Source organism: Balaenoptera musculus, chromosome 1 (assembly GCF_009873245.2).
Source record: "Balaenoptera musculus isolate JJ_BM4_2016_0621 chromosome 1, mBalMus1.pri.v3, whole genome shotgun sequence".
Lineage (NCBI taxonomy): Eukaryota > Metazoa > Chordata > Mammalia > Artiodactyla > Balaenopteridae > Balaenoptera > Balaenoptera musculus.
The window spans coordinates 162,702,175-162,728,696 of record NC_045785.1 but is presented as its reverse complement, the minus strand read 5'-3'; the positions used below and the strand labels follow the sequence as shown (position 1 = coordinate 162,728,696).

General features: G+C 39.0%; 1 protein-coding gene across 3 annotated transcripts; it reads left to right on the top strand.

Annotated features, from left to right (window-relative positions):
• The first annotated feature begins 1,226 nt into the window (after positions 1-1,226).
• On the top strand, positions 1,227-24,662 carry CNIH4 (cornichon family AMPA receptor auxiliary protein 4). Of its 3 annotated transcripts, XM_036828467.1 has the most exons (5): positions 1,227-1,361; positions 4,807-4,875; positions 10,270-10,382; positions 21,228-21,368; positions 24,465-24,662. In XM_036828467.1, exons 1-5 carry the CDS (start codon positions 1,293-1,295, stop codon positions 24,490-24,492), a joined length of 420 nt encoding a protein of 139 aa, XP_036684362.1. In that variant the 5' UTR covers positions 1,227-1,292; the 3' UTR covers positions 24,493-24,662. The 3 variants fall into 3 exon arrangements, with proteins under 3 accessions (XP_036684362.1, XP_036684378.1, XP_036684370.1); XM_036828483.1 differs by lacking the exon at positions 24,465-24,662 and having other exon boundaries at positions 1,257-1,361; positions 21,275-21,368; XM_036828475.1 differs by lacking the exon at positions 4,807-4,875 and having other exon boundaries at positions 1,278-1,332.
• The last annotated feature ends 1,860 nt before the right edge of the window (positions 24,663-26,522 follow it).

Genomic DNA, 26,522 nt, shown 5'->3' with positions numbered 1-26,522 from the left:
GCCCATGTGACCTTGCCCTGCCCACCTCTGACGTCCTCTCAAAACTCTCTCACCTGTATTCATTGTACTTCAGCCACATTGGCTTTTATTCTGTTCCTTAAACACACGAAGTTTCTATGAGCAACTGGGCCTTTGCGGTCTCTGTTCCCAGTGTCTGAAACACTCTGCCTGAAAATCTTTACATAGCTATTGTTCAGATTTCAACTTAAATATCAGTTCCTCAGCTTGGCCTTCTCTGACCAGTCAGTCTCCAATCTGAGGAGACGTCCCCATCCTCTTCAAAGTACTAAAACTAGCTGTCGTGGATATTTACTTATGTATATATCTGTGCATGTATGTATGTGTCTGTCTCCCCCACTGTAAAGTAAGCTACAGGAATGTAGGGATTTTTTTTTCTTTTACTCATTCTGTATCTCTAAGGTCCAGTACTTGGCATATACTAGCTGCTCAGAAAATATTGGTTGAATGAATGTATGACTTTGATATAGTTTGTTCATAGAGCTTATAACCCTTTGAAATTATCTTTTTCCTGTATTTAGTTGCTAGCTTATTGTCTGTTCCTCCCACCCACCCACCTGATAAGAGCATCATCAGTCTGCCTTATTCATTTCTGTATCTCTGGAGTCTAGAGCAGTTCTTAGCATATAGTAGAAGTGGAGTTGGTAAACCTGTGTTAAATGAATGGATAAGACAATATATACAATTTTCAAAGATCTTAAGATCTAGAGTGGAGAGAAACATTGCTGTAACAGAGAACAAGCAAGGGATTGTGAAATCTCCGGAGAAATTGAGATCAGGAAGGGCAAGTCTCAACTGTCAAGCCAAGAGTGTTGAGGTTAGATTTGTGCTTTGAGATGAAAACCTCTTACCATTCCCAAGTCAGGGGATCCAGTGGGTCCAGTGCGGAATCTAAAGAAAATTTAGCACATGGCAAAGAAGTTCTACCGCGTATCCAGATTACAAGCGATCAGTAAATACTCGTTGACTAATTGCTTGTCACATTTTTGGAAATAATCAATCAGATTTAGAATAGAGACCCGGCCCACCGCTTTGATAGGTATTCGCACTACTGAACTACATTTCCCAGCATGCATCAGATTTACGGTGGTAGAGTTTTTTTGGGAAAAAAAAAGACTACAACTCCCGGCATGCCGCGTCCCGGCGGAGGGGACTGTGTTGCCCCAACAAGCAGGGGCAAGGGCCTATCAGGGGGCGGGCCGGGCCGGGGCGGGGCTGGTTAGGGCACCAGAGCCAATTTGACGGAAGGAGCGGCGCGGCGGTGGCGGAGGAGAATGGAGGCGGTGGTGTTCGTCTTCTCTCTCCTTGACTGTTGTGCGCTTATCTTCCTCTCAGTGTACTTCGTATCCTTGCCTGAGGCGGGCGGAGGCCGACCTGGGGCCCTCCACCCGAGGGAGTAGGCTGAGGGTGGGCCTGGGTGGGGGCCAGGGCAGGTGAGAGGGAGCAAGGCAGGCGGCCGGTGGCCGGCGCGGGTACCCTGGGCGCTGGTCCGGCCCGCCGGACCGATGTGGCGAGCCCGGGCGGGAGGAGGAACCCGGCTGCCCAACTTCGCCCCTCACGCGGGGGTCCGAGCGGGCCTTTCTCTCGAAGCGCCCCGGCCTGGCCTGCCCGCCGCCGCTCGCCCCTATGACGCCCGGACCCGCTCTGCCCTGCGCGGGGGCTGGCACTTGGCCTCCCCTTGTGGTCCTCAGGAGAGAGGGGTCGCGGTTTTCCTCCTTTTGGGCCCTGGAGAGATCAGGGTTGTGGTTTTTCTTGCAGCTCCCCTAGTCCGGGCCCTTCGCCGGATGCCGGGGGTCCCGAGAACGACGGCTCACGTCCCAGGGGTGGTCGCTAGTGGACTGTCCCGCGCTGAGCTCGGCGGAGGCGATTTGGCGCCTCTTGTCATTCTCTGGGCAACACCCCCGCTGCCCGCCCCTTTGTTCTCGCGGGTGTTGGAATTCGTAGCGACCTTTCACATCCAGGAGTTGACTGATTTCAAAAACGGGTGAAGTGTTTCCTTCGCGATGCCTTTTTGTAGGGAGTGTTGGGAAGGGTTTGTTTTAGAAACCAGCTGTAGCTGATTACTTTGGTTGCCCCTGTCGGTTGCAGATCTGTAAATTCAGTAACTATACACGTAATTTAGTTCTCAGTCGTTTATCAGCTTTTACACTTTTCTGTGTCGACCCATGTTTAAAACTTCCGTATTTTGTATCGCTGTTCGTGCTACAGTATTCAAACTGTATTTTCCAGGCTAATAAATGGTCGTTGAACCTAGCACTCTAGAAGGCGTGTGGGCTACAACTGTACTCTCGAGGGAGCTTCTAGTCTTAGTTGTCACCCAATGATGCAATGCACAGTCCAATTTTAAGTAATTAAATGTAAGCAAAGAAAAAACAGTGAGAAGCTCTGCATTGTATTTTTTTCCCTTGGAAATTACATGTGTCCCTTTCTGACAGAATTAAACTTTTTGTTTGCCAGAGCATTCTGGCTTTAGGATGGTTGTACAGAGTATGTTTTCAGTGTGGCTTCATACTTTGTTATGGCCTGGCAACTTGTTGAAGTGGGAAGGGACAAAACTTGGAATCAGGACTCCTTGCTCAGCTAGTTATTTGCTATGCACATTACTTCACCTCTCTAAGCCTCAGTTTTCTTATCTTTAAAATGGGGGGGAAATGTTTACTTCCCAGATAGGTGTGTGCACAATGAGGGCATGTTAAGCACCTAGCAGCCCAATGCCTACCCCATGGCCAATGTTTAGTAGATATTGCTCTGCCTTCCCTCCCTACCCCGCATTGAACAGCAGTTTTTACTTTAACTGATGATTTCTAATGAGGAGAACCCTAACTTTTATTAGGCTTGGCGAACTTGACTGAAAGGGCAGCATCACTTAGGAAGTTTTGATGACCTACATCTCTTGTGGCATAAGGAACTGGAGCTTAAGTTCAGAGAAATGAAACTTGGATTTATCTTACTGCAGTTTGGAAAACTAGTCTTGATAATTTAAAATAGCCTTGGCTAGGGAATTTCCTGGCGGTCCAGCGGTTAGGACTTGATGCGCTTACTGAAGGGGGGCCCCGGGTTCCATCCCCGGTCAGGGAACTAAGATTCTGCAAGCCGGGCGGCACAGCCAAAAAAAAAAAAAAAAAAAAAAGCCTTGGCTTATACCAATTTATGTACATAGAAACATGTTAGGTGGAGTGCTGGACTTAGATATTAAGGTACATTCAGGATGTGTTTTGATGAAATTCAGCATATTGTATTATTGGATAGTTGTACTAGCTTAATATTAGAGCCAAGAGGTGGAAAATCATCGGGTATACATTCTGTAGGGATAAGAGTTTTTCTGGACTTTGAACCAATAAGGAAACCTGCAGAGAAGGAAAGGGGTGGATATTCAAAATCAGACATAGGCAAGAGCAAAGGTGTAGAGAAAGGTGTGTTCATGGCATTTCTGGGTGATGGAGGAATAGGCCATCTGGAGCACAAGGTTGATTTTAGCAGCAGCAGGTCAGGTTTGGAAAGGCCAGATTAGATTAGATTTTGGAGGGTTTGAATGTTAAGCAGAGGAGGGCTTTCATTTTTATCCTCTAGGCAATAGGGAGCCATTGAAAATTTTTGACATAACGTGGTGTATTATGAAGATAAGTCTGTAGAGTGGGTTGGAAACAGGAAAGATTGGAAGGTAAGAAACCATTAGGGAATGGGTTCATTTGGATCTGGAATGGGATACTAATTGTGGACAGGTGAAAGGAGGGATTAATGTGAGTGGTGTTAGAAAGAAATGATTGATAGGACCTGGTAACGATTGATTCTGAGATATGAAACAGAAGGTAGAAATAACTTTCCATATTTTGAGCCTGGGCAAATGATGCTTGTGTCATTGACAGAAATAAGACAAACTGGAGGTGGAACAATTTGTGGAGAAAGTGATGCTTTTGACTTTGGCTGGGTTGAGGTGATAGGGGGACTATCCATATGGAAATGTATAGAATTTAGTTGAGAACATTTATTTTTACCTATTTTATTGGACATTTTCGAACATAAAGGTAGAGAGAGTAGTGTAATAAACCCCATGTTTCTATTGCTCACCTTCAGTGATTTTCAACATTTTGCCGTTCTTTTTCATTTTTTTCCCAACTATTGTGGGGCGGCTGGGGGAGCATTTTAAAGTAAATACCACACATTCAATTGAAGACTTTTTATGTCTATCTGTCCCTCACATTTTTATTTGTAAGTTTGTATTATGTACTAAAACCCATTTTTTGTTTAAGTCCAGTATATTATATGTTTACTGTGGAAAGTTTGGTTATAGAGAAAAGTATTGGGAAAACAAGCCATCTGTAATCCAACTTTCAAGACATAACCACTGCTAACATATGACCAAGCTGAGTTTATAGTTTTGTATCCTATTTTTTTTTTTATATCTTAAGTCTTCAAAGACATTTTATGTATATATCATAAATAAACACTATTTTTCTACTATTGGGAATTCAGGTTTATAACATTTAAACTGTTTATATAGGTCATATTTTCCATTTCTTTTAGCCACTGTTTGACATTTGAGGAATCCAGGTTGAATGTTCTGGTATGGGTCACATTAGAATTGCGCATAATAAGAGGATTATTTTTTGAAAATCACTTGTTGAAGGAACATAAATGAGAAAATTTAGTTGTCTAGTAAGTGAACTTTAAGGAAATAACTTAATCTTTTCAAGTCAAATCTAATTCTGCTTTGCAACTGGGATTGTTTTCTGAAACTTAAATAGTTGTTATAAAAGAAGTCTAATAATTCCTTATCTTGATTGTCAGATAATTACATTGTCTGATTTAGAATGTGATTACATTAATGCTAGATCATGTTGCTCGAAATTAAACAAGGTAAGACATTTCTTTCCTCATTTTCTGGCATTGAAGGCAGTTCTCCATTTTCTGTGTTAGAGATAATTATAGATAGTCAACATATGTGTATTTGATATTCATTGGAATGTTGGTGGAACTACTGTGCTTTGCAATATTTTTAGATCATGAAACTATACCAGAAGACCTAACTTGAAATTTTGTTTCTTTAGTCTTTTTTCCTTTGTCCACAATGGACAACATCATTACTCAGACTAGGTAAAGGTTCCTTATCAGTTAACTGTTTTTGTCTTCTGTGTCCAAACCCCCTCCTCCCTGCTCATGGGGAAAAGCTCAGTCTGTCTTTTGTTGAATGAAAGAGGACCTTTTTGTGGTTCCTTGAGAAATGGAATTAGTTGATTTGTTTTAAGGCCATTTTACCTTTAGTATGTAGTCGGAACTTTATATTGGCAATAAAACTCTGAATTTCCCAGCTCGTTTAGATATGGGGAAACCAGTTGGTCCTGATTCATTTTATGAGATGAGCAGACAGAAAAGTTTTCTGGATATAAAAGTTCATACAGAAATACAATACTGAGAAGTGCTTTTTGGCTTGACCTAAAAATGATTTTCATGGGTCTTTTCACATCTTCAGTCTACTTAAGTTTCTTTGGCCCATGAGGGAAAAGAAGTTACACTTCGAAAATTAAAATTTCTAGTAAATTATATTCCTCTCCTCTCCTTCCTTCCTTCCTCCTTCTCTCCCTCCATCCCTCCCTTCCTTCCTTCCCAATTTTCCAGAACATGGTTTAATACAGTGATAAATTTAAATAAAAGATTTTGTTTATCTGCTGTGCTTTCAGAGTTCTTTTTTTTTCTTGAGATAAAATTGACATGTAACATTGCATTAGTTTCAGGCCTCCTCATCTTTATTTTATTTTTAATTTTTTAAAAATTGAAATTTAATTAATTTTAAACAAATTGAGTTCCTGCTGTGTGCCAGGCAGGGCCCTCTGCTTTTTTAAAAAATTGAAGTATGGTTGATTAGGCCTCCTCATCTTTAGAAGAATGATTTTATACTGATAGGTAGATCCATTTAATAATATGTACATTTTTTCAGATGGATTGTATTTCTTTTTATATTTCTTGCTTACTCAGTATTTTAGGTGGGTATTTTGTGGGTTTTCTTTTACGAAAATACAAATCCAAACACACAAAAAAAGATTACCTGGATTCTTCTATTGAGAAAGTTACTCCTTCAGTTTGAAGTTAAGTAGTTTTTTTAACGTTAATTTCTGTTTTTGTGAAAGTTACACTGGCATACAACTAAAGTCAGAGGTATTACAAAGCTTGTAGTGAAAAACAGCAGTCCCTTCCTGACCCTTTTAAATCCTATCTGTCTTGATTTTTAGGGGCAACTGAGTTCAACACTTGAGCTGTTAATTTTTTTCTGATATTTATATCCATATTTCTCTATGTGCTTGCATTACTAGTTCTTTTTCATTTTTTTTGGCCGTGCTGCGTGGCTTGCAGGATCTCAGTTCCCTGACCAGGGATTGAACCCAGGCCACGGCAGTGAATGCCCAGAATTGTAACCACTAGGCCACCGGAGAGCTCCCACTATTTCTTTTTTATAAATTTATTTTTATTTATTTATTTATTTATTTTTGGCTGTGTTGGGTCTTCGTTGCTGTGCGCGGGTTTTCTCTAGTTGTGGTGAGCGGGGGCTACTCTTCATTGCGGTGCGCGGGCTTCTCATTGTGGTGGCTTCTCTTGTTGCGGAGCACGGGCTCTAGGCATGCGGGCTTCAGTAGTTGTGGCACACAGGCTCAGTAGTTGTGGCTCACGGGCTCTAGAGTGCAGGCTCAGTAGTTGTGGCACCCGGGCTTAGTTGCTCCGCGGCATGTGGGATCTTCCTGGACCAGGGCTTGAACCCATGTCCCCTGCATTGGCAGGCGGATTCTTAACCACTACGCCACCAGGGTAGTCCCTCCCACTATTTCTTGATTTATCAATTTTACATATTACCTATTGACTTCCGAGTCAATATGGTAGATTTAGTTCTTAGGTACCCCCTTCTAAACATCTCTCCTATTTTTCTATTTTCTTTTTAAGTTCATATTCAATGTTTATATCATTATGATGTACTATTATATAAACAGTTTTTATTGCCGAACCTTATGGTAGACAGTGATCATATTTTTCTTTCTAATTTTTTTTTCTGCATAGCTTTGTCTTTTCAGATAACATCTTTAAAGCCCTTCAGTACTATTTTCTGCATGGTTCAAACATGCTAAAATAATCTGTCAGTTTTTTTCTAGGTGACATTTTTCCTCAAGACCTATATCCTCTTGCTATAGTCTGGACTGGTTGCTCTTTAGGCCTGTTTCACAGCCTCCATCCTCGGACTCCTGGTTGGATCCCCTGATTCTTGGAAATCATGTCTTCCTTTCTCTTGGCTTACTACCTCATTTTGCTGGAGTAGCTTCTTGAGATTTGGTACATGGGAATTAAATTTTGAGAACTTGCATGTTTGAAAATGTCTTATCCTTTCCCTTGATTGATAGTTTCTCTGAGTATAGAATTCTAGGTTAGAAAAGATTTTTTTTCAGAGTTTGCTTGGTCAATGTCTTTTAACTTCTAGTGTTGTTCAAGTTGGGAAGTCTGGTGCCATTTTGATTTCTTATCCTTTTGATGGGATCTCTCTCTTCCCTCTCCTCCCACCCCTACCTCCATCCTCTCCAGAAGTTTTAGAATCTTAACCTTTATCCTTGGTGTTTGGGTTTATTTATGGTAATCCTTGGTGTTCGGGAATTTTGCAGTGGTATACCTTTGTTTAGGCCTTTTTCACTCATTGTTTTGGGCATCTGAGAGGTTCTTTCAATCTGGGAAATTTTCTTCTACTTCTTTCTTTGATAATGTCTTCCCCTTCTATTTTCTCTCTTCTCTTTCAGCAACTTGGATTTGCTGGATAATTTATCTGCTGGACTGATCTCCCAGTTCTTCTTTTTTCTTATTTTTGTCCCTCTTTTTTTTCTACCTTCTTGTTTTAAGATTTCCTCTGTTTTATCTTCTGAATTTTTTTGTATGTATATCATTTATGTCAAATTTTTAATTTCTAAGAGCTTTTTGTTCTCTTGGTTCATGCTTGACTGTCTTCGTTCTCAAGGATATTGATTATAGTAGTTTTGAAATTTCCTTCTGCTTCCTACATTATATCTGTTTTTTTCCAAGTTCCTTTCTCTTTGTTTTTACCCCTTCTTTCATATTGAGGGCTTTCCTCAATTTCTGATACATGGCTATCTAGTCATACTTTAGGGTAAGGCACTAAAATACTCATTGGAAGCTCATTGGGTGGTCCAGGCTGTTGACTGACTGGTAGGTAAGACTTCACTGAGGGTAGCTGGTGTCTACCTTTTTTGGGGGTACCTGAAATAGCAGTTTTTTTGTAGGTGTTTTCTCTTGTGCCATTAAGTTACTCCAGAGAAGAATCTTCCAAACTCCTGCCTGGGTGAAATAAGCCTAGTGCTTCTTACCCCTAAGTTAGGGGAAGAATACATTATTAAGGAGGGAAGAGAAAGAGAACAGAGGGCTTGGTAGAAAGTTAGCATCCAAGTATAATAAGGTCAAGTATCGCTTCCTGAAACTTGTTTTAGGTTTTTGTTTATGTGAACCAAAATGCAGCCCACAGTAAGAAATCCAAAGTTTGAAAGCTACTTCTATGTGGGTCTGAGCATGGAGGGGAGTAGTAGTAACATCAGCTAACATTTATTGAGTGCTTACTTTGTGTGTGGCTTACATATATTATTTTGTCTGATTCTCTAAAACAACCTCATGAGCTGTAAGTATTATTATCTCCATTTTACAGATGAGAAAATCATGATTTAGAGAGGGTAGGTAACTTCCTAAAATTGCACAGCTAATAAATAGGCTAGAGCATGGGTTTTACTCCAGGTTTATCTGATTTTGCAGCTTACACATATTAGCATTATGTTAAATTGGTTACACTTTAAAAATGCATTCACATATTAAAAAAAGTTCTGGTTGATTGCAAATTAGGTTTAAGGCCCTTCTTCTTTGTTTATTAAGAAAAAGTGGGATATCCCTGGTGGTGCAGTGGTTAAGAATCCGTCTGCCAATGCAGGGGACACGGGTTTGAGCCCTGGTCCGGGAAGATCCCACATGCTGCGGAGCAACTAAGCCCGTGCACCACAACTACTGAGCCTGAGCACTAGAGCCCACGAGCCACAACTACTGAAGCCTAGAGCCTGTGCTCTGCAACAAGAGAAGCCACCGCAATGAGAAGCCCACGCACCGCAATGAAGAGTAGCCCCCGCTCGCCACAACTAGAGAAAGCCCGCGTGCAGCAACGAAGACCCAATGCAGCCAAAAAAAAATAAAGTATCTAAGGGAATTTCCTGGTGGTCCAGTGGTTAGGACTCCGTGCTTTCACTGCCCAGGGCGTGGGTTCAGTCCCTGGTTGGGGAACTAAGATCCTGCAGGCCTCGCAGAGTGACACCCTTCCCCCACCCCCCCACCCCCACCCCACCCGCCCCCCAGCCAAAAAAAAAAGTATCTGAAATCTAAATGCAAGAGACCTGGGGCCAGTGTGTCTGGGCTTCTGTTATATAGCTCTGCCACTAAGTAGCTGTGTGACTTTGGGCAAGTTACTTAATCTCTCTTGAATTTTATTTTCCTCATTTCTATAAGTTGGGAGTGCCAGTTTCTGGCTCCATAAATACTAGCTATTAACTTCCATTAAAAGAAGAATCTCTCCTCATAGGAGAGGAACACTATTGGTGAATTGAGAACCTGCCACAATAGCTGTTATCTATGAGAACTAGAATATTGCACAATAAACAAAGAGCATAGATAAGGGCACTGGGTGCTATAAAGCCAATAGTCTGGGATTCTATAATCCTGGTCCATTATCATATTTGTTTAACTTTGAGCTGATATTGTAAGCTGTTAAAGTACTTTTTTTTTCTTTTTGGTGGATGTGAGATGATTTCCCTCAGGGTTCTGGAGCTTGGAAATGTTTAGGATCGGTATTCTGACCTGAAAGGCAGCATGTATGTTGATATAAACCATCCCAAATTAGAGTAAGAGGCTTTAGCACAGATATTGGAATAGAAAGTAAATAATACTCTGTTTTTCCTCTAGTTGTCATTTGTACCTGCTTAGAGAATGAATCTGAATCTTTGCTTAGGATAAAATGTAATTAAAGACTAAGTGCATTATTTTTACTGTGTCCTGATTTATTTGCACTGGGTAAGCAGTGATAGCAGTATGCAAATGTGGGACATCCGAGCCTAAAAATAATCTTGAAACACTAGCTTGGAAATTCTCTGTACTTTCTTTGATTTAACTTCAAGTAACATGTACATTCGGGAAGGACACAGCAGTGAGATGTAATACTGTGTTCTTCCCTTGCAGTGGGTAATTCCAGAATTGGTTGGCCATACTATTGTCACTGTGTTAATGCTCATTTCATTGCACTGGTTCATCTTCCTTCTCAACTTGCCTGTTGCCACTTGGAATATATATCGGTGAGTACAGTTTGTTTATTTATACATATGAGTACTGGTAGCATAAAGTTCACCCATTTAAACTATACTATCCAATATGTTTTTGGTATATTTATAGATGTAAGCAACCATCACCACAACGTATTTAAGAACATTTTCATCACCCCCAAAAGAAGCCCTGTGTCCTTTAGCAGTCACTTCTCTCCCCCAGCTCTAGGCAACTGCTCGTCTACTTTCTGTCTTTGTAAAATAACCTGTTCTGGACAGACATATCATTTAAAAGAGATCAATATGTGATCTTTTATGGCTTCTTTCACTTAGCATAATATTTTCAGGGTTCATCCATGCCGTGTCATGTATCAGTACTTTATTCCTTTTTATTGTGGAATAATATTCCATTGTATGGCAATACTACATTTTGTTTATCCATTTGCAATTGATGGGCATTTGAGTTGTTTCCACTTTTTGCCTATTATGAATAATTCTGCTATGAACATTCATGTGCATTTTTTTTTCGTTAAAATTATTCTTTTAATTTACCAAAATGCAATGTAATCATGTGTCTTTTTTTTATTATTAACGTCTTTATTGGAGTATAATTGCTCTACAATGGTGTGTTAGTTTCTGCTTTATAACAAAGTGAATCAGCTATACAGATACATATATCCCCATATCCCCTCCCTCTTGTGTCTCCCTCCCACCCTCCCTACCCCACCCCTCTAGGTGGTCACAAAGCACCGAGCTGATCTCCCTGTGCTATGTGGCTGCTTCCCACTAGCTATCTATTTTACATTTGGTAGTGTATATATGTCCATGCCACTCTCTCACTTCTTCCCAGCTTACCCTTCCCCCTGCCCGTGTCCTCAAGTCCATTCTCTATGTCTGTGTCTTTATTCCTGTCCTGCCCCTGGGTTCTTCAGAACCTTTTTTTTTTTTTTTTTAGATTCCATATATATGTGTTAGCATATGGTATTTGTTTTTCTCTTTCTGACTTACTTTACTCTGTATGTCAGACTCTAGGTCCATCCACCTCACTACAAATAACTCAGTTTTGTTTCTTTTTATGGCTGAGTAATATTCCATTGTATATATGTGCCACATCTTCTTTATCCATTCATCTGTTGATGGAAACTTAGGTTGCTTCCATGTCCTGGCTATTGTAAATAGAGCTGCAATGAACATTGTGGTACATGACTCTTTTTGAATTCTGGTTTTCTCAGGGTATATGCCCAGTGGTGGGATTGCTGGGTCATATGGTAGTTCTATTTTTAGTTTTTTAAGGAACCTCCATACTGTTCTCCATAGTGGCTGTATCAATTTACATTCCCACCAACGATGCAAGAGGGTCCCCTTTTCTCCACACCCTCTCCAGCATTTATTGTTCGTAGATTTTTTGATGAAGGCCGTTCTGACTGGTGTGAGGTGATACCTCATTGTAGTTTTGATTTGCATTTCTCTAATGATTAGTGATGTTGAGCATCCTTTCATGTTCATGTGCATATTTTTGTGTGGACATATATTTTCGTTTCTTTTAGGAGTGGAATTACTGGGTCATATGGTAACTCTATGGTTTGACCTTTTGAGGAACTACCTGAGTGTTCAAAAGCAGCTGTACTATTTTACGTTCCCACCAACTGTGTATGAGGGTTACAGTGTCTCCACATCCCTGCCAACACTTTTTGTTGTTTTTTATTTTAGCTGTCTTATTGAATGTGAAGTGGTATCTCATTGTGGTTTCGATTTACATTCCCTAGTGACTAATGATGTTGAGTATTTTTTAATGTGCTTATTAGCCATTCATATATCTTCTTCGCTCTGTATGTTTTTAATTAACTTCTTTTTTATTAAATTATAGTTCATGTACAATATTATATATTACAGGTGTACAGTATGGTGATTCACAATTTTTAGAGGTTATACTCCATTTATAGTTATTATAGAATATTGGTTATATTCTGTGTTGTACAGTATATCCTTGTAGCTTATTTTATACATTGCTGCATATGTTTTTGATTAGCTAGGTTGGCATGATATAAATTATGCTTTGGGAAGATTTTTCTGGAAGCATTATATAGTACTGATTGGATGGAGAAGAGGCAGGAGGTAGGGAAACCAGTTCAGAGATGGGGGTGAGATAATATAGTACTGGAATAGAGTTGTGACAGTGGGAATGAAAAAGATAGGGCTATGTAAGTGGTGATAGGAAGGAAGAATAGACAAGAGTTTAACCTACTGCCTATGAAAGATGAAGAGAGAAGTCAGAATTGAGTAAGAGAAAGTTTTTTTTTTTTTTTTTTTAAGATTCTTACTAGTCAGATATATTCTTGTGCGGTGAATAGGGGGTGTTGAGTCCAGTTCACTGAGCAAGGAGTAGGTCTTGTCTATTCCATATTGGGTTTATGGAACGGTATCTGAGCTAATTTGAAACCCTTGTTTTATGCATCACCCCACCTCACGTTTCCCGTTAAGCAGCCATAGTATGTTTTCTAAACGTGTGACTCTGTTCTGTTTAGTAATTCAGTTCAAGTGTAGCGGTTTTTACATTCCCTCTATAAGTGATATCTTATGATCCGTGTCTTTTTCTGTGTGACTTATTTCACTTAGAATCGTCGTACCTAAATCCACTCATCATGCTGCTACTAGCCTTATGATGTTGATTTCATGGCTGAGTGATATTCCATTGTACATAAGGACCACAACTTCTTTATCCCTTTTTCTCTTTCCTGGGATATTTGAGGTGTAATGAAGTGGAGGTTTTGTCAAGAGAGCAACCGTAAATTTTGGGGTGCCTGTGTCTTGCTGATTTTTAGTTTTCCCAATTTATACGCCCATGAGTGGAAGTGCCCTATGCTCTCTAAGCTGAGTTTTTTTTTTTTTTTTTTTTTTTCACACACACACACACTGTATTTTATTTTTACAAGACATAAATAGACTGACACCAAGCATTGTACATGGATGACCACAACAAAAGCAACAATGATTGCAATTACCAAACATGAAACACACTCATACTATGTCATAATATTGACATTCAGTCCAGTAATCCTCCACTGTAACAGCTCCTTTACTTTGCAGTGAAAATTGATTTGTATATTCTTTGCCTCTGAGTCCTTGTGGGATTTTTTTTTTTTTAAATTCAGACAGAAAGTCACAAAAATTATACTCATCCTCATCAGTTCACTCAGTCCCATGTAATTCATTTTTTTTTCATCTTGATCTTTTGTTAGCACTTTTATGAGTTCATCAGTTTTTCATTAGAGTTCTGAAAATGCTTATTCATTCAGTTCAGCAGTACAGTCAGTTACCAGAAACCTGTACTTGTCAGAGTCTTTTCCATGAATTTCTTGAAGATGAAACCCTTTTATAGGAACATATTTGCAAAATCATCAGAGTACACCCAGAACTGTCTGTAAATGACAAAAGACTTAAAAATGACCACAGTTAAAGATTTGATGAAAGTTCATAATAATGCAGTTGACAAGAAAATTAGTTATTTCTGAGATATACATTTTAAAGTAATAACTAGGATTATTACTTATAACATTATACCAGAACATATAAGATTTTTAGAAATTTCATGTAATGTCTGAAACATTTATATTAACATATTTCCATACATATTTCCATACAAATACAAATATAAGATTTTTAGAAATTTCATGTAATGTCTGAAACATTTATATTAACATATTTCCATACATATTTCCATACAAATACAAATATAAGATTTTTAGAAATTTCATGTAATGTCTGAAACCTTTATATTAACATATTTCCATACAAATAACCCAATGAAAGTTTAGTATTAGTTGTTTTGTTTGTTTTTTTATACTGCAGGTTCTTATTAGGCATCAGTTTCATACACATCAGTGTATACATGTCAATCCCAATTGCCCAATCCAGCACACCACCATCCCCACCTCACCGCAGTTTTCCCCCCTTGGTGTCCATATGACCATTCTCTACATTTGTGTCTCAACTTCTGCCCTGCAAACTGGCTCATCTGTACCATTTTTCTAGGTTCCGCATACATGCATTAATATACGATATTTGTTTTTCTCTTTCTGACTTACTTCACTCTGTATGACAGTCTCTAGATCCATCCATGTCTCAACAAATGACTCAATTTCGTTCCTTTTTATGGCTGAGTAATATTCCATTGTATATATGTACCACAACTTCTTTATCCATTCGTCTGTTGATGGGCATTTAGGTTGCTTCCATGACCTGGCTATTGTAAATAGTGCTGCAATGAACATTCGGGTGCATGTGTCTTTTTGAATTACGGTTTTCTCTGGGTATATGCCCAGTAGTGGGATTGCTGGGTCATATGGTAATTCTATTTTTAGTTTTTTAAGGAACCTCCATACTGTTCTCCATAGTGGCTGTATCAATTTACATTCCCACCAACAGTGCAAGAGGGTTCCCTTTTCTCCACACCCTCTCCAGCATTTGTTGTTTGTAGATTTTCTGATGATGCCCATTCTAACAGGAGTGAGGTGATACCTCATTGTAGTTTTGATTTGCATTTCTCTAATAATTAGTGATGTTGAGCATCTTTTCATGTGCTTCGTGGCCATCTGTATGTCTTCTTTGGAGAAATGTCTATTTAGGTCTTCTGCCCATTTTTGGATTGGGGTGTTTGTTTCTTTGATATTGAGCTGAATGAGCTGTTTATATATTTTGGAGATTAATCCTTTGTCCGTTGATTCATTTGCAAATATTTTCTCCCATTCTGAGGGTTGTCTTTTCGTCTTGTTTATGGTTTCCTTTGCTGTGCAAAAGCTTTGAAGTTTCATTAGGTCCCATTTGTTTATTTTTGTTTTTATTTCCATTACTCTAGGAGGTGGATCAAAAAAGATCTTGCTGTGATTTATGTCAAAGAGTGTTCTTCCTATGTTTTCCTCTAAGAGTTTTATAGTGTCCAGTCTTATATTTAGGTCTCTAATCCATTTTGAGTTTATTTTTGTGTATGGTGTTAGGGAGTATTCTAATTTCATTCTTTTACATGTAGCTGTCCAGTTTTCCCAGCACCACTTATTGAAGAGACTGTCTTTTCTCCATTGTATATCTTTGCCTCCTTTGTCATAGATTAGTTGACCATAGGTGCGTGGGTTAATCTCTGGGCTTTCTATCTTGTTCCATTGATCTATGTTTCTGTTTTTGTGCCAGTACCATACTGTCTTGATTACTGTAGCTTTGTAGTATAGTCTGAAGTCTGGGAGTCTGATTCCTCCAGCTCCATTTTTTTCCCTCAAGACTGCTTTGGCTATTCGGGGTCTTTTGTGTCTCCATACAAATTTTAAGATGATTTGTTCTAGCTCCGTAAAAAATGCCATTGGTAATTTGATAGGGATTGCATTGAATCTGTAGATTGCTTTGGGTAGTATACTCATTTTCACAATGTTGATTCTTCCAATCCAAGAACATGGTATATCTCTCCATCTGTTGGTATCATCTTTAATTTCTTTCATCAGTGTCTTATAGTTTTCTGCATACAGGTCTTTCGTCTCCCTAGGTAGGTTTATTCCTAGGTATTTTATTCTTTTTGTTGCAATGGTAAATGGGAGTGTTTCCATAATTTCTCTTTCAGATTTTTCATCATTAGTGTATAGGAATGCAAGAGATTTCTGTGCATTAATTTTGTATCCTGCAACTTTACCATATTCATTAATCAGCTCTAGCAGTTTTCTGGTGGCAGTTTTAGGATTCTCTATGTATAGTATCATGTCATCCGCAAACAGTGACAGTTTTACTTCTTCTTTTCCAATTTGTATTCCTTTTATTTCTTTTTCTTCTCTGATTGCCGTGGCTAGGACTTCCAGAACTATGTTGAATAATAGTGGTGAGAGTGGACATCCTTGTCTCGTTCCTGATCTTAGAGGAAATGCTTTCAGTTTTTCACCATTGAGAATGATGTTTGCTGTGGGTTTGTCATATATGACCTTTATTATGTTGAGGTAGGTTCCCTCTATGCCCACTTTCTGGAGAGTTTTTATCAGAAATGGGTGTTGAATTTTGTCAAAAGCTTTTTCTGCGTCTATTGAGATGATCATATGGTTTTTATTCTTCAATTTGTTAATATGGTGTATCACATTGATTGATTTGCGTATATTGAAGAATCCTTGCATCCCTGGGATAAATCCCACTTGATCGTGGTGTATGATCCTTTTAATGTGTTGCTGGATTCTGTTTGCTAGTATTTTGTTGAGGATTTTTGCATCTATATTCATCAGTGATATTGGTCTGTAATTTTCTTTTTTTGTAGTGTCTTTGTCTGGTTTTGGTATCAGGGTGATGGTGGCCTCATAGAATGAGTTTGGGAGTGTTCCTTCCTCTGCAATTTTTTGGAAGAGTTTGAGAAGGATGGGTGTTAGCTCTTCTCTAAATGTTTGATAGAATTCACCTGTGAAGCCATCTGGTCCTGGACTTTTGTTTGTTGGAAGATTTTTAATCACAGTTTCAATTTCATTACTTGTGATTGGTCTGTTCATATTTTCTGTTTCTTCCTGATTCAGTCTGGGAAGGTTATACCTTTCTAAGAATTTGTGCATTTCTTCCAGGTTGTCCATTTTATTGGCATAAAGTTGCTTGTAGTAGTCTCTTAGGATGCTTTGTATTTCTGTGGTGTCTGTTGTAACTTCTCCTTTTTCATTTCTGATTTTATTGATTTGAGTCCTCTCCGTCTTTTTCTTGATGAGTCTGGCTAATGGCTTATCAATTTTGTTTATCTTCTCAAAGAACCAACTTTTAGTTTTATTGATCTTTGCTATTGTTTTCTTTGTTTCTATTTCATTTATTTCTGCTCTGATCTTTATGATTTCTTTCCTTCTGCTAACTTTGGGTTTTGTTTGTTCTTCTTTCTCTAGTTTCTTTAGGTGTAAGGTTAGATTGTTTACTTGAGATTTTTCTTGTTTCTTTAGGTAGGCTTGTATAGCTATAAACTTCCCTCTTAGAACCGCTTTTGCTGCATCCCATAGGTTTTGGGTCGTCGTGTTTTCATTGTCATTTGTCTCTAGGTATTTTTTGATTTCCTCTTTGATTTCTTCAGTGATCTCTTGGTTATTTAGTAACGTATTGTTTAGCCTCCATGTGTTTGTCCTTTTTACGTTTTTTTCCCTGTAATTCATTTCTAATCTCATAGCGTTGTGGTCAGAAAAGATGCTTGATATGATTTCAATTTTCTTAAATTTACTGAGGCTTGATTTGTGACCCAAGATGTGATCTATCCTGGAGAATGTTCCGTGCGCACTTGAGAAGAACGTGTAATCTGCTGTTTTTGGATGGAATGTCCTATATATATCAATTAAATCTATCTGGTCTATTGTGTCATTTAAAGCTTCTGTTTCCTTATTTATTTTCATTTTGGATGATCTGTCCATTGGTGTAAGTGAGGTGTTAAAGTCCCCCACTATTATTGTGTTACTGTCGATTTCCTCTTTTATAGCTGTTAGCAGTTGCCTTATGTATTGAGGTGCTCCTATGTTGGGTGCATATATATTTATAATTGTTATATCTTCTTCTTGATTGATCCCTGGATCATTATGTAGTGTCCTTCCTTGTCTCTTGTAACATTCTTTATTTTAAAGTCTATTTTATCTGATATGAGTATAGCTACTCCAGCTTTCTTTTGATTTCCATTTGCATGGAATATCTTTTTCCATCCCCTCACTTTCAGTCTGTATGTGTCCCTAGGTCTAAAGTGGGTCTCTTGTAGACAGCATATATATGGGTCTTGTTTTTGTATCCATTCAGCCAGTCTATGTCTTTTGGTTGGGGCATTTAATCCATTCACGTTTAAGGTAATTATCGATATGTATGTTCCTATGACCATTTTCTTAATTGTTTTGGGTTTGTTATTGTAGGTCCTTTTCTTCTCTTGTGTTTCCCACTTAGAGAAGTTCCTTTAGCATTTGTTGTAGAGCTGGTTTGGTGGTGCTGAATTCTCTTAGCTTTTGCTTGTCTGCAAAGCTTTTGATTTCTCCATCAAATCTAAATGAGATCCTTGCCGGGTAGAGTAATCTTGGTTGTAGGTTCTTCCCTTTCATCACTTTAAGTATATCATGCCACTCCCTTCTGGCTTGCAGAGTTTCTGCTGAGAAATCAGCTGTTACCTTATGGGAGTTCCCTTGTATGTTATTTGTCGTTTTTCCCTTGCTGCTTTCATAATTTTTCTTTGTCTTTAATTTTTGCCACTTTGATTACTATGTGTCTCGCGGGTTTCTCCTTGGGTTTATTCTGTATGGGACTCTCTGCGCTTCCTGGACTTGGGTGGCTATTTCCTTTCCCATGTTAGGGAAGTTTTCGACTATAATCTCTTCAAATATTTCTCTGGTCCTTTCTCTCTCTCTTCTCCTTCTGGGACCCCTATAATGCGAATGTTGTTGCGTTTAATGTTGTCCCAGAGGTCTCTTAGGCTGTCTTCATTTCTTTTCATTCTTTTTTCTTTAGTCTGTTCTGCAGCAGTGAATTCCACCATTCTGTCTTCCAGGTCACTTATCCGTTCTTCTGCCTCAGTTATTCTGCTATTGATTCCTTCTAGTGTAGTTTTCATTTCAGTTATTGTATTGGTGATCTCTGTTTGTTTGTTCTTTAATTCTTCTAGGTCTTTGTTAATCATTTCTTGCATCTTCTCAATCTTTGCCTCCATTCTTATTCCGAGGTCCTGGATCATCTTCACTATCATTATTCTGAATTCTTTTTCTGGAAGGTTGCCTATCTCCACTTCATTTAGTTGTTTTTCTGGGGTTTTTTCTTGTTCCTTCATCTGGTGCATAGCCCTCTGCCTTTTCATCTTCTCTATCTTTCTGTAACTGTGGTTTTTGGTCCACAGGCTGCAGGATCGTAGTTTTTCTTGCTTCTGTTGTCTGCCCTCTGGTGGTTGAGGCTATCTAAGAGGCTTGATGGGAGGCTCTGGTGGTGGGTAGAGCTGCGAGTAAGAGAAAGTTTTTAAAGACTACTGAGGAAGTGGTGACATTCCTGTTAGATAAGCTAGCAGTCAGAGAAGGATAAGTCTCTTTGAGACTACAGATGATCCTTGATTTACAGTAGTTTAATTTTTGATTTTTTGACTTTATGATGGTGTGAAAATGATACACATTTCAGTACAAACCATATTTCGAATTTTGAATTTTGATCTGTTTCTGGACTAACGATATGCAGTATGAAACTCTCTTGTGATGTTATAAAATAGGCTTTGTATTAGACAATTTTGCCCAGCTGTAGGCTAATGTAAGTGTTCTGAGCATGTTTAAGGTAGGCTAGGCTAAGCTGTGATGTTCGGTAGGTTAGGTGTATTAAATGCATTTTCAATTTTCGGTGGGTTTATCATGATATAATACCATTGTAAGTCGAGGAAAATAGGTATTGAGTTGAGATGCTATCCAGATATTCATTTGTAAATACCGTTTATATCGTTTATTCAGCCATAGATGGGCTACTAGGATTTGGGGGAGAATTTAAGATTTGTGAAACTCAGAGAGCCATTTGCATTTCACAGAAGTCATAATTGAGAAACCAAATGTGTGACGAGAGTGAGGAACCCAAGGTTGGACTAGAAGAAGCTTGGACATGAGAGAAGGAAGAGGTCATGATCCGTGCTAGGTTAGGACATGCATGCTGTGCAGATGGCACAGTCGGGATGCGGAAGCCTAGACGCTTAAACTCACCGATCCTCTCAAAGTAACCCAATTTTCTTACTTGTAAAAGGAATCATTTGGGGAAGAAGGAGAAGATTATCATATGTAATACTATATACACAGTGGTATTTAGTAAATATGAAATGTTATATGTTATCTCAAGAGCCCCAAAGACTCCATAGTGTGTTAAACACAGTATCTTCAAGATTTTTTTTTTTTAAGTTTGAGTCTGAGTCTGTGGGAGCACTGAGTTGAATTGGCTGGATTTGGAACTCGGTGTGTGCTTACTGTGCCCTTTATGTTGCTTATTGACTTTGTAGCCCTGTTCTCATTCCCTCACTGTGGTCATACCTCCATCACTATAAAATGTACATCTCTTATTTGTCAAAATATTATTATTTAATATTTAGATTAAAATTAAATTAAAATAAAATTTATATTTTAATTAAATTTAATCTGCATTTTTTAAGTCATGTAAAGTTAGGCACTGCGTTTGCGTCTGAACTCTCCATTTATTGTCTTAACTGAAGAGGAGTTTTATTTTACCACAGTAGCATTTATTCTAAATCATTTCTGTTCTGTCTTCTTTAAATTGCTCTTTTAAGGTAGGTACCGTTTATTAACCATGCAGATTGAGACATATCTGTTGATCCGCAGGAGCACCAAAGATGAGGATTCTATTTGGGATATAGAATCTGTCTTTTTAGTATCATCTGTGAAATGGGAATAATTATGTTTGACACGAAGATGTAAGTGTTAAACATAAAGACAACTTACAGAGGTGTTGTGAAGGTGAAGGGAATTGCATTAATTAAGTTAGAACTTTGTAGATAAAGAAGTTTCTAAGAAGTTGATAAAGTTGGTTTGGTTTTGGGGCCCCCTTCATTTGTGTCTCATGGAAGACAGCTATAGGTATTACTGATTCAGTAGTTTTCTACAGAAGATGGGTAAAAGGGTCTCAGTGCATAAAATATCCTTCTCTAGAGTGTTAATGTATTTGTTTCAGAGGGCAGAAATTACACCTAAAATTAATAGTATTGTATTTTCAAAGGAAGACTAAGTCATGGCCTGTGACATCATTATAATACCCTGTCCATATCTGGTCATATAAGGCTGCTATGATTGGTTCATTTTTGAAGGTTGATTATTACTGGTTTACTTATTTTTGAATATTTATGCTGATGATTTGATTTTCCTTCTAATGTGTGTGCATCCTTTAATTTACCAGGTTCATTATGGTGCCAAGTGGTAACATGGGAGTGTTTGATCCAACAGAAATACACAATCGAGGGCAGCTGAAGTCACACATGAAAGAAGCCATGATCAAGCTTGGCTTCCACCTGCTCTGTTTCTTCATGTATCTTTATAGGTGAGTTTACAGTCCTGGCGTTTTCCTGGATGCCATATGCCTGCTTTTGATGGGTGAGGTATTACTATACTGTAGGATTTTGTATCAACATTGCAGAGCTTTTGGGGATTATGTGAATTTCTTGTGGCTGTGTAGATTTTTTATGTCATGTCATTGAATCAGCATTCCATTCTGTCTGACCTGGAGTAGAGTTACTCCGTGTTATTAGTTATTCCTTAGCTGTTGAGGCTGTCAGCATGCTTACAACTGTCTTTGCTGTTCTTTCCCGCCCCTGGTGTCCAGCTGTGAGGTCTCACTGCCTGTTGTAAACATTACTGTATGTACCCCCCGAGAGTTTCCCACTCCTGGGTCTTCTGGGGATCAGAGCACTGGCAGCAGCTCTCAACAACTTGTATCCACGTTGGGCTGATCATTCTTGACGTTAAGGAATTCAGGTGTGATGCCTTTTCTCCGGGATGCAAGTGGTCTGTTCGGGTAAAATTTCATCAGTCTTCCAGTTAGATTGGAAGTAAGAATTAATATGAAGGATTGGCCATCAGACACTGGAAGCCTCATGCAGTCCTGTTTAAACTTGTATTTATTACCTTAAGTTTTAGAGATAACATGCCACCTTTTCCTTTACCCATTATAGACCCATAGAATACAGCAAAGAAGAGAGAAAAATTGTCATGTGTGTATGATTTGATTAAGCCTTTAAGAGGCTAAAAGTCAGGCTTAACTTTTGTATCCAAGCTTAATTGTATCATTCCTGTTTTTTTCCGAGGTAAATTTTAATTTTCACATGGGCATAAGACTAGTAGGAAAAAACTTGTACTGAACTAAACTTCTTTCACTCAAAAAAGTCCTAATAATTAGAAACTGTACAAAGATAAGAGTTTTAAAAAACTGCTATTTTGTCTGAAATAGCTTAGAAGTCAGAGCCATTTTAGCCTCTGCCTGAAAAAGCGGGCTTCCTAAAATCCTTTTGCTATGCTAGTTCCACCCACAGATTAGATTGAAATTAGAGTTTAGGTGGTTTCCTTTTTACTATTTATCTTATTTGCTTTTCTGTATTTTAAAAAATAGGACAGAAAAACCACACTAATAACAGTTTCTGGTTCTCATACCGTACCTCATTGCTAACGTGCTTAATTTTTAATCCTAGCATTAAAGATGGAGAATAAAGAGCAGAATTTAACCTTAAGAATACAGTGATACACCTGTTCTTATTTGTATGACTTTTTAAAGTCAAACCATATGAAGGTATCTTTACCATCATATATGTTCCCTTCTATTTGTCAGAGACAAAAAGCAAGGTGGTTATCCTTTCTTCATCCTTCTCTCCCTACCAGGTTTTATGCTTTGGAGAGTAAACTAGAGTGGACATCCCCTAGGTCTTGATAACATGAGCTTCTTGAGACATCTGGGGGCAAAGCTAATGTAGTCACACTTCTGGGTGTAAATGTAGGATTAGGGAGCAGTATCTTGCTTAGTAGACCCAAAGTCTTAGGATTTAAAAATGGACAAGAGTTTCTTACCTCTCAGTTGTTGAATTTAAAGCAGTGGGAAGATGGACTGAAGACTGGGGATTGGAGGAATCAGGAAGCAATTTTGGGGCAGGTTTAAGGTATGGTGCTTTACAATGAAATAAAAGATAGGCAACCAATAGAACTGGTTTGCCTGAGTAGCTGCATTGCTCACTGGATGCATCCTTTCTTTTTCTTTCTTTTCCCTTCCCCTCTCAGCTTGTCATTTTTAGCCATGTTGCTGTTTCCTTCCCCCTTGGTGTTCCTTGTAGCTCAAGGGATCAGAATGGAAGAGTAATCTCAGATGTTCTTGTAACACTTTTCTCTTAGCTTTTGGTTGCTGTTTTTAAAAAGTGTTTACTATTCTAAATCATCCGATTTCTAATGTAGGGATTTATGCTGCTCCTTCTGTATCGCCTGCCACCACTTGCATGGTGCCTTGCACATAGCAGACATTCAGGGTTTGTTAAATAGAATTAAAGGAAAAAATTCCCATCTTCTTTAGAGATTGGTGGAATCTATGCCTTTGGTGTTTGGTTAGGTGCCAGCCTGGTGGAATCTACCACTCCCTCACTGTGTGACCTGGGGCAAGTTTCTTATCCTCTCTGTGCCTCAATTTCTTCATCTGAAAATGGGATAATAATAGTACCTGCCTCATGGGGTTGTGATGTGGATTAAATGAGATAATGCACATAAAGCACTTTGGTTTGTGCTGACCTCTAGTAAGCTCTAACAAAATGTTCAAAAATATTGGTTACTACCATTAATTTGTGCTGTGCCCCGCGTACCCTTAGTTTGTTTAAATTTGGACAACTCATCGCTTATACCATTAGTAGTGTAAGGGTATATCTGTGTTTTAGTCATTTGATCTCAGCATAGCAAGGCTGATTTCAGTAAAAAAATGATAGTCTTGTTACTCTTGTTAAGTGTGGTGGTTTTAACAGAGTATTTACTGAGTGACCGCCATGTGTCAGACACTGTGTAAGGCACTGCGTGTGACACAAAAGGAGCAGCGCAGAACCCCTGTGTCAAAGCTGGGAGCCTGCTGATTGCAGCACGGGGGTGTCATCTGGAGTATGAAAGTGGGTGTGAGCTGAGGTGTGCGGGAAGAGGCGGGGCAACAGCCCTGGGCCGAGAGGCTGGCTTCCCAGAGGTGGTGCCGGAGCCTGATGGAGCCTGACGGATCGTGAAGTCTGAGAGGAAGTTACTGGGTTGATGGGGGATGAGAGGAGGGGTTCCAGGAGCAGGAACAACATGTGCAAAGATCTCCATGGAGAATTAAAGTTTTTCTCCTAGACATAGCTTGTTTTTTTCTAAACTTCAGTCCAACAGTGGTTTTAGGTTATACTCCCTACCCCCACCTCTACCCCAGTTTTCCTTCTTTCTTTTTTTTTTTCTTTTAAGTGAGAACGTTAGGGCCTCTTGATGCCCTAATATAGATATTCTTTCCTTTAGGTGTAAATGATTGCTTTTGCTTTTTACTTAAATGAGTGTTCCTTGCTGAGCCTTAGGGATGCAAGTCTGGACAGACCAGACTCTGTAGGAACATTCCTAAGGAAACATGAGTAACATTAATTTCTTCTCTCCACAGTATGATTTTAGCTTTGATAAATGACTGAAGCTGGAGAAGCCGTAGTTGAAGTCAGCCTACACTACAGTGCACAGTTGAGGAGCCAGAGACGACTTAAATCATCCTTAGAACCATGACCATAGCAGTATATTTTTTCCTCTTTGAACAAAAAATATTTTTGCTGTATTTTTACCATATAAAGTATTTAAAAAACATGAATTGAGTTTTTGTAGCTTTCTGGTTCTCAACTTTAGCCTGAACCCCCAACACGTGAAGGTGTTTTTCATCATCTGTATGTTGAAGATAGTTATTTGTATGTAGGAACAGGACTGTCATTCCAGCCTTGCATGCCAAAGAAACAGAGGACACGCTTTAAAGGGAAAATGTAATAGATGAGCAAAGTGGCTCTTCAGGTCTACTGAAAAGTCAGAGTACAAAGCAATACTGTTAGTCTGGGCAAAGGAAGAAAGAAACTAAGCTACCCTTTTGTCTATATTGCGGCAGCTTCCTGTATTTAATATGGTTTACAGATTTATGGGACTGTAAGCCAAATGTTTTTTCACAAGAATGTTAACAGAAAATGATGTTTCAAAAAATATATATTTCTTTGCTGAATTTGTGAACCCTTATAAGCCATTACACGTATGATGTAATTCCTGCTTATAGAAAGGAAAATAAACCAAAAAAGCAAAACTTTATCAAGAGCTTTCATTTAAAAGCCACTGCCTCCACAGTCGCCCTCAAACCCATCTACTCCCACTGGCTCTTGCTGCGTCTTGGTTTTGTATTCTCATCGGTCCAGTTGCATTTGATCTGTCCGATATGTTTCTTAATGGGTTTGGAGAGGTGATTTGGTAGAAGATGCTCATCAGATTAGAAGCAGGAGCAGCCAGTCGTTCGGTGTCGGTGAAACCGAGCCTGCCCGCGCTCTGTTTGGTGCCTGATTAACCGTAGCACTCCTGTCCTGCTGCACTGCCCGCTTTGTCCGTTTCATGGACGTAGCAGTATCCAACCGGCCTTGATTCCTTGGAGGTATATTTGTCAATTCTTGCAGTTGTTGAGAGCAGTTAACCTCTTCGGCTCTGTTTGCTGGGTGAAGTGAACCTGGCAGTTTATTCTCAGTGCTCGTTTGTGTTTTAATGTGGCCATCTTAGGCGCTGGCATGTAGGCAAAACATGGCTGTGTTTTATGGCAGAGTCCAAAGAGGTTATTCACTCTGTCGAGGCAGAATTGGATAGCCACATAAGGTGTGTGGTCACCAAATATCAAATGTTGCATGTCCTTTCGGCCCTGGATTGGGTCTAGCCTTGGCAGAAGCCGGAGAGGCCCTAAGCCAAACTCCCTCTACGGATAGACCCACATCTTGAGGATGGTGGTATACCCCGGCCACACGTGAAAGGAAGGGTGAAATGGTAGGCAAAGTAAACTTGGTTCTGTTGGCCTCTTTGGAGCCTCAGAAATTGCTCCTTGGGGGTTTCTTGTATTTCTTCCAGGCAAAGAGCCAAGAAGCTATAACATAGAAGTTAGTTTGATGCATCTCTCTTACCCTTTCCTTCTTAGGCACCTTCCTCTATTTAAAAAAAAAAAGTCACTTAACTCTGACTTTATCCCTAACTTCCAGTGCCTCTAAATGTTCTGCTCAAGCTTTGAAAGCAATGAAGCTGTTGGAGAACTTAAATCCTTAGAACTGAGAGATAAACAAGCTACTTCAGGAAGCTCAAAGGTGGTGGAGGACTGTTGACCAAAATGTTTAATCTTCTCATTCAAGTATTCTTTTTTTAAAAAAATTGAAATATTCACAATATTGTGTTAGTTTCAGATGTACAGCATAGTGTTTCAATTATTTTTTTCAGATTATATTCCATGATAGGTTATTACAAGATCTGGAATATACAAGTATTCTTAGTAACCAAAATAGAAACCTGTGTAGCTGAGAGCATCTGGCTGTCAGTTTACATATCGTCAGGCACAGGTTGGTGGGGCTGAGCAGATCAGAAAGTTGCCTTGTTTATAATGAAAGACAGGAGCTCTTTACTTCTGAAACATTAACCGTGGTTAAAAACAAAACCACCTTTCTTG

Excerpts from the sequence above, each read along its gene's own strand:
- CNIH4 (XM_036828467.1), top strand. The coding sequence starts at position 1,293 with ATGGAGGCGGTGGTGTTCGTCTTCTCTCTCCTTGACTGTTGTGCGCTT. Across the intron at positions 1,362-4,806 it reads TCTTCCTCTCAGTGTACTTC|ATAATTACATTGTCTGATTT; the intron begins GTATCCTTGCCT and ends CTTGATTGTCAG. Across the intron at positions 4,876-10,269 it reads GTTGCTCGAAATTAAACAAG|TGGGTAATTCCAGAATTGGT; the intron begins GTAAGACATTTC and ends CTTCCCTTGCAG.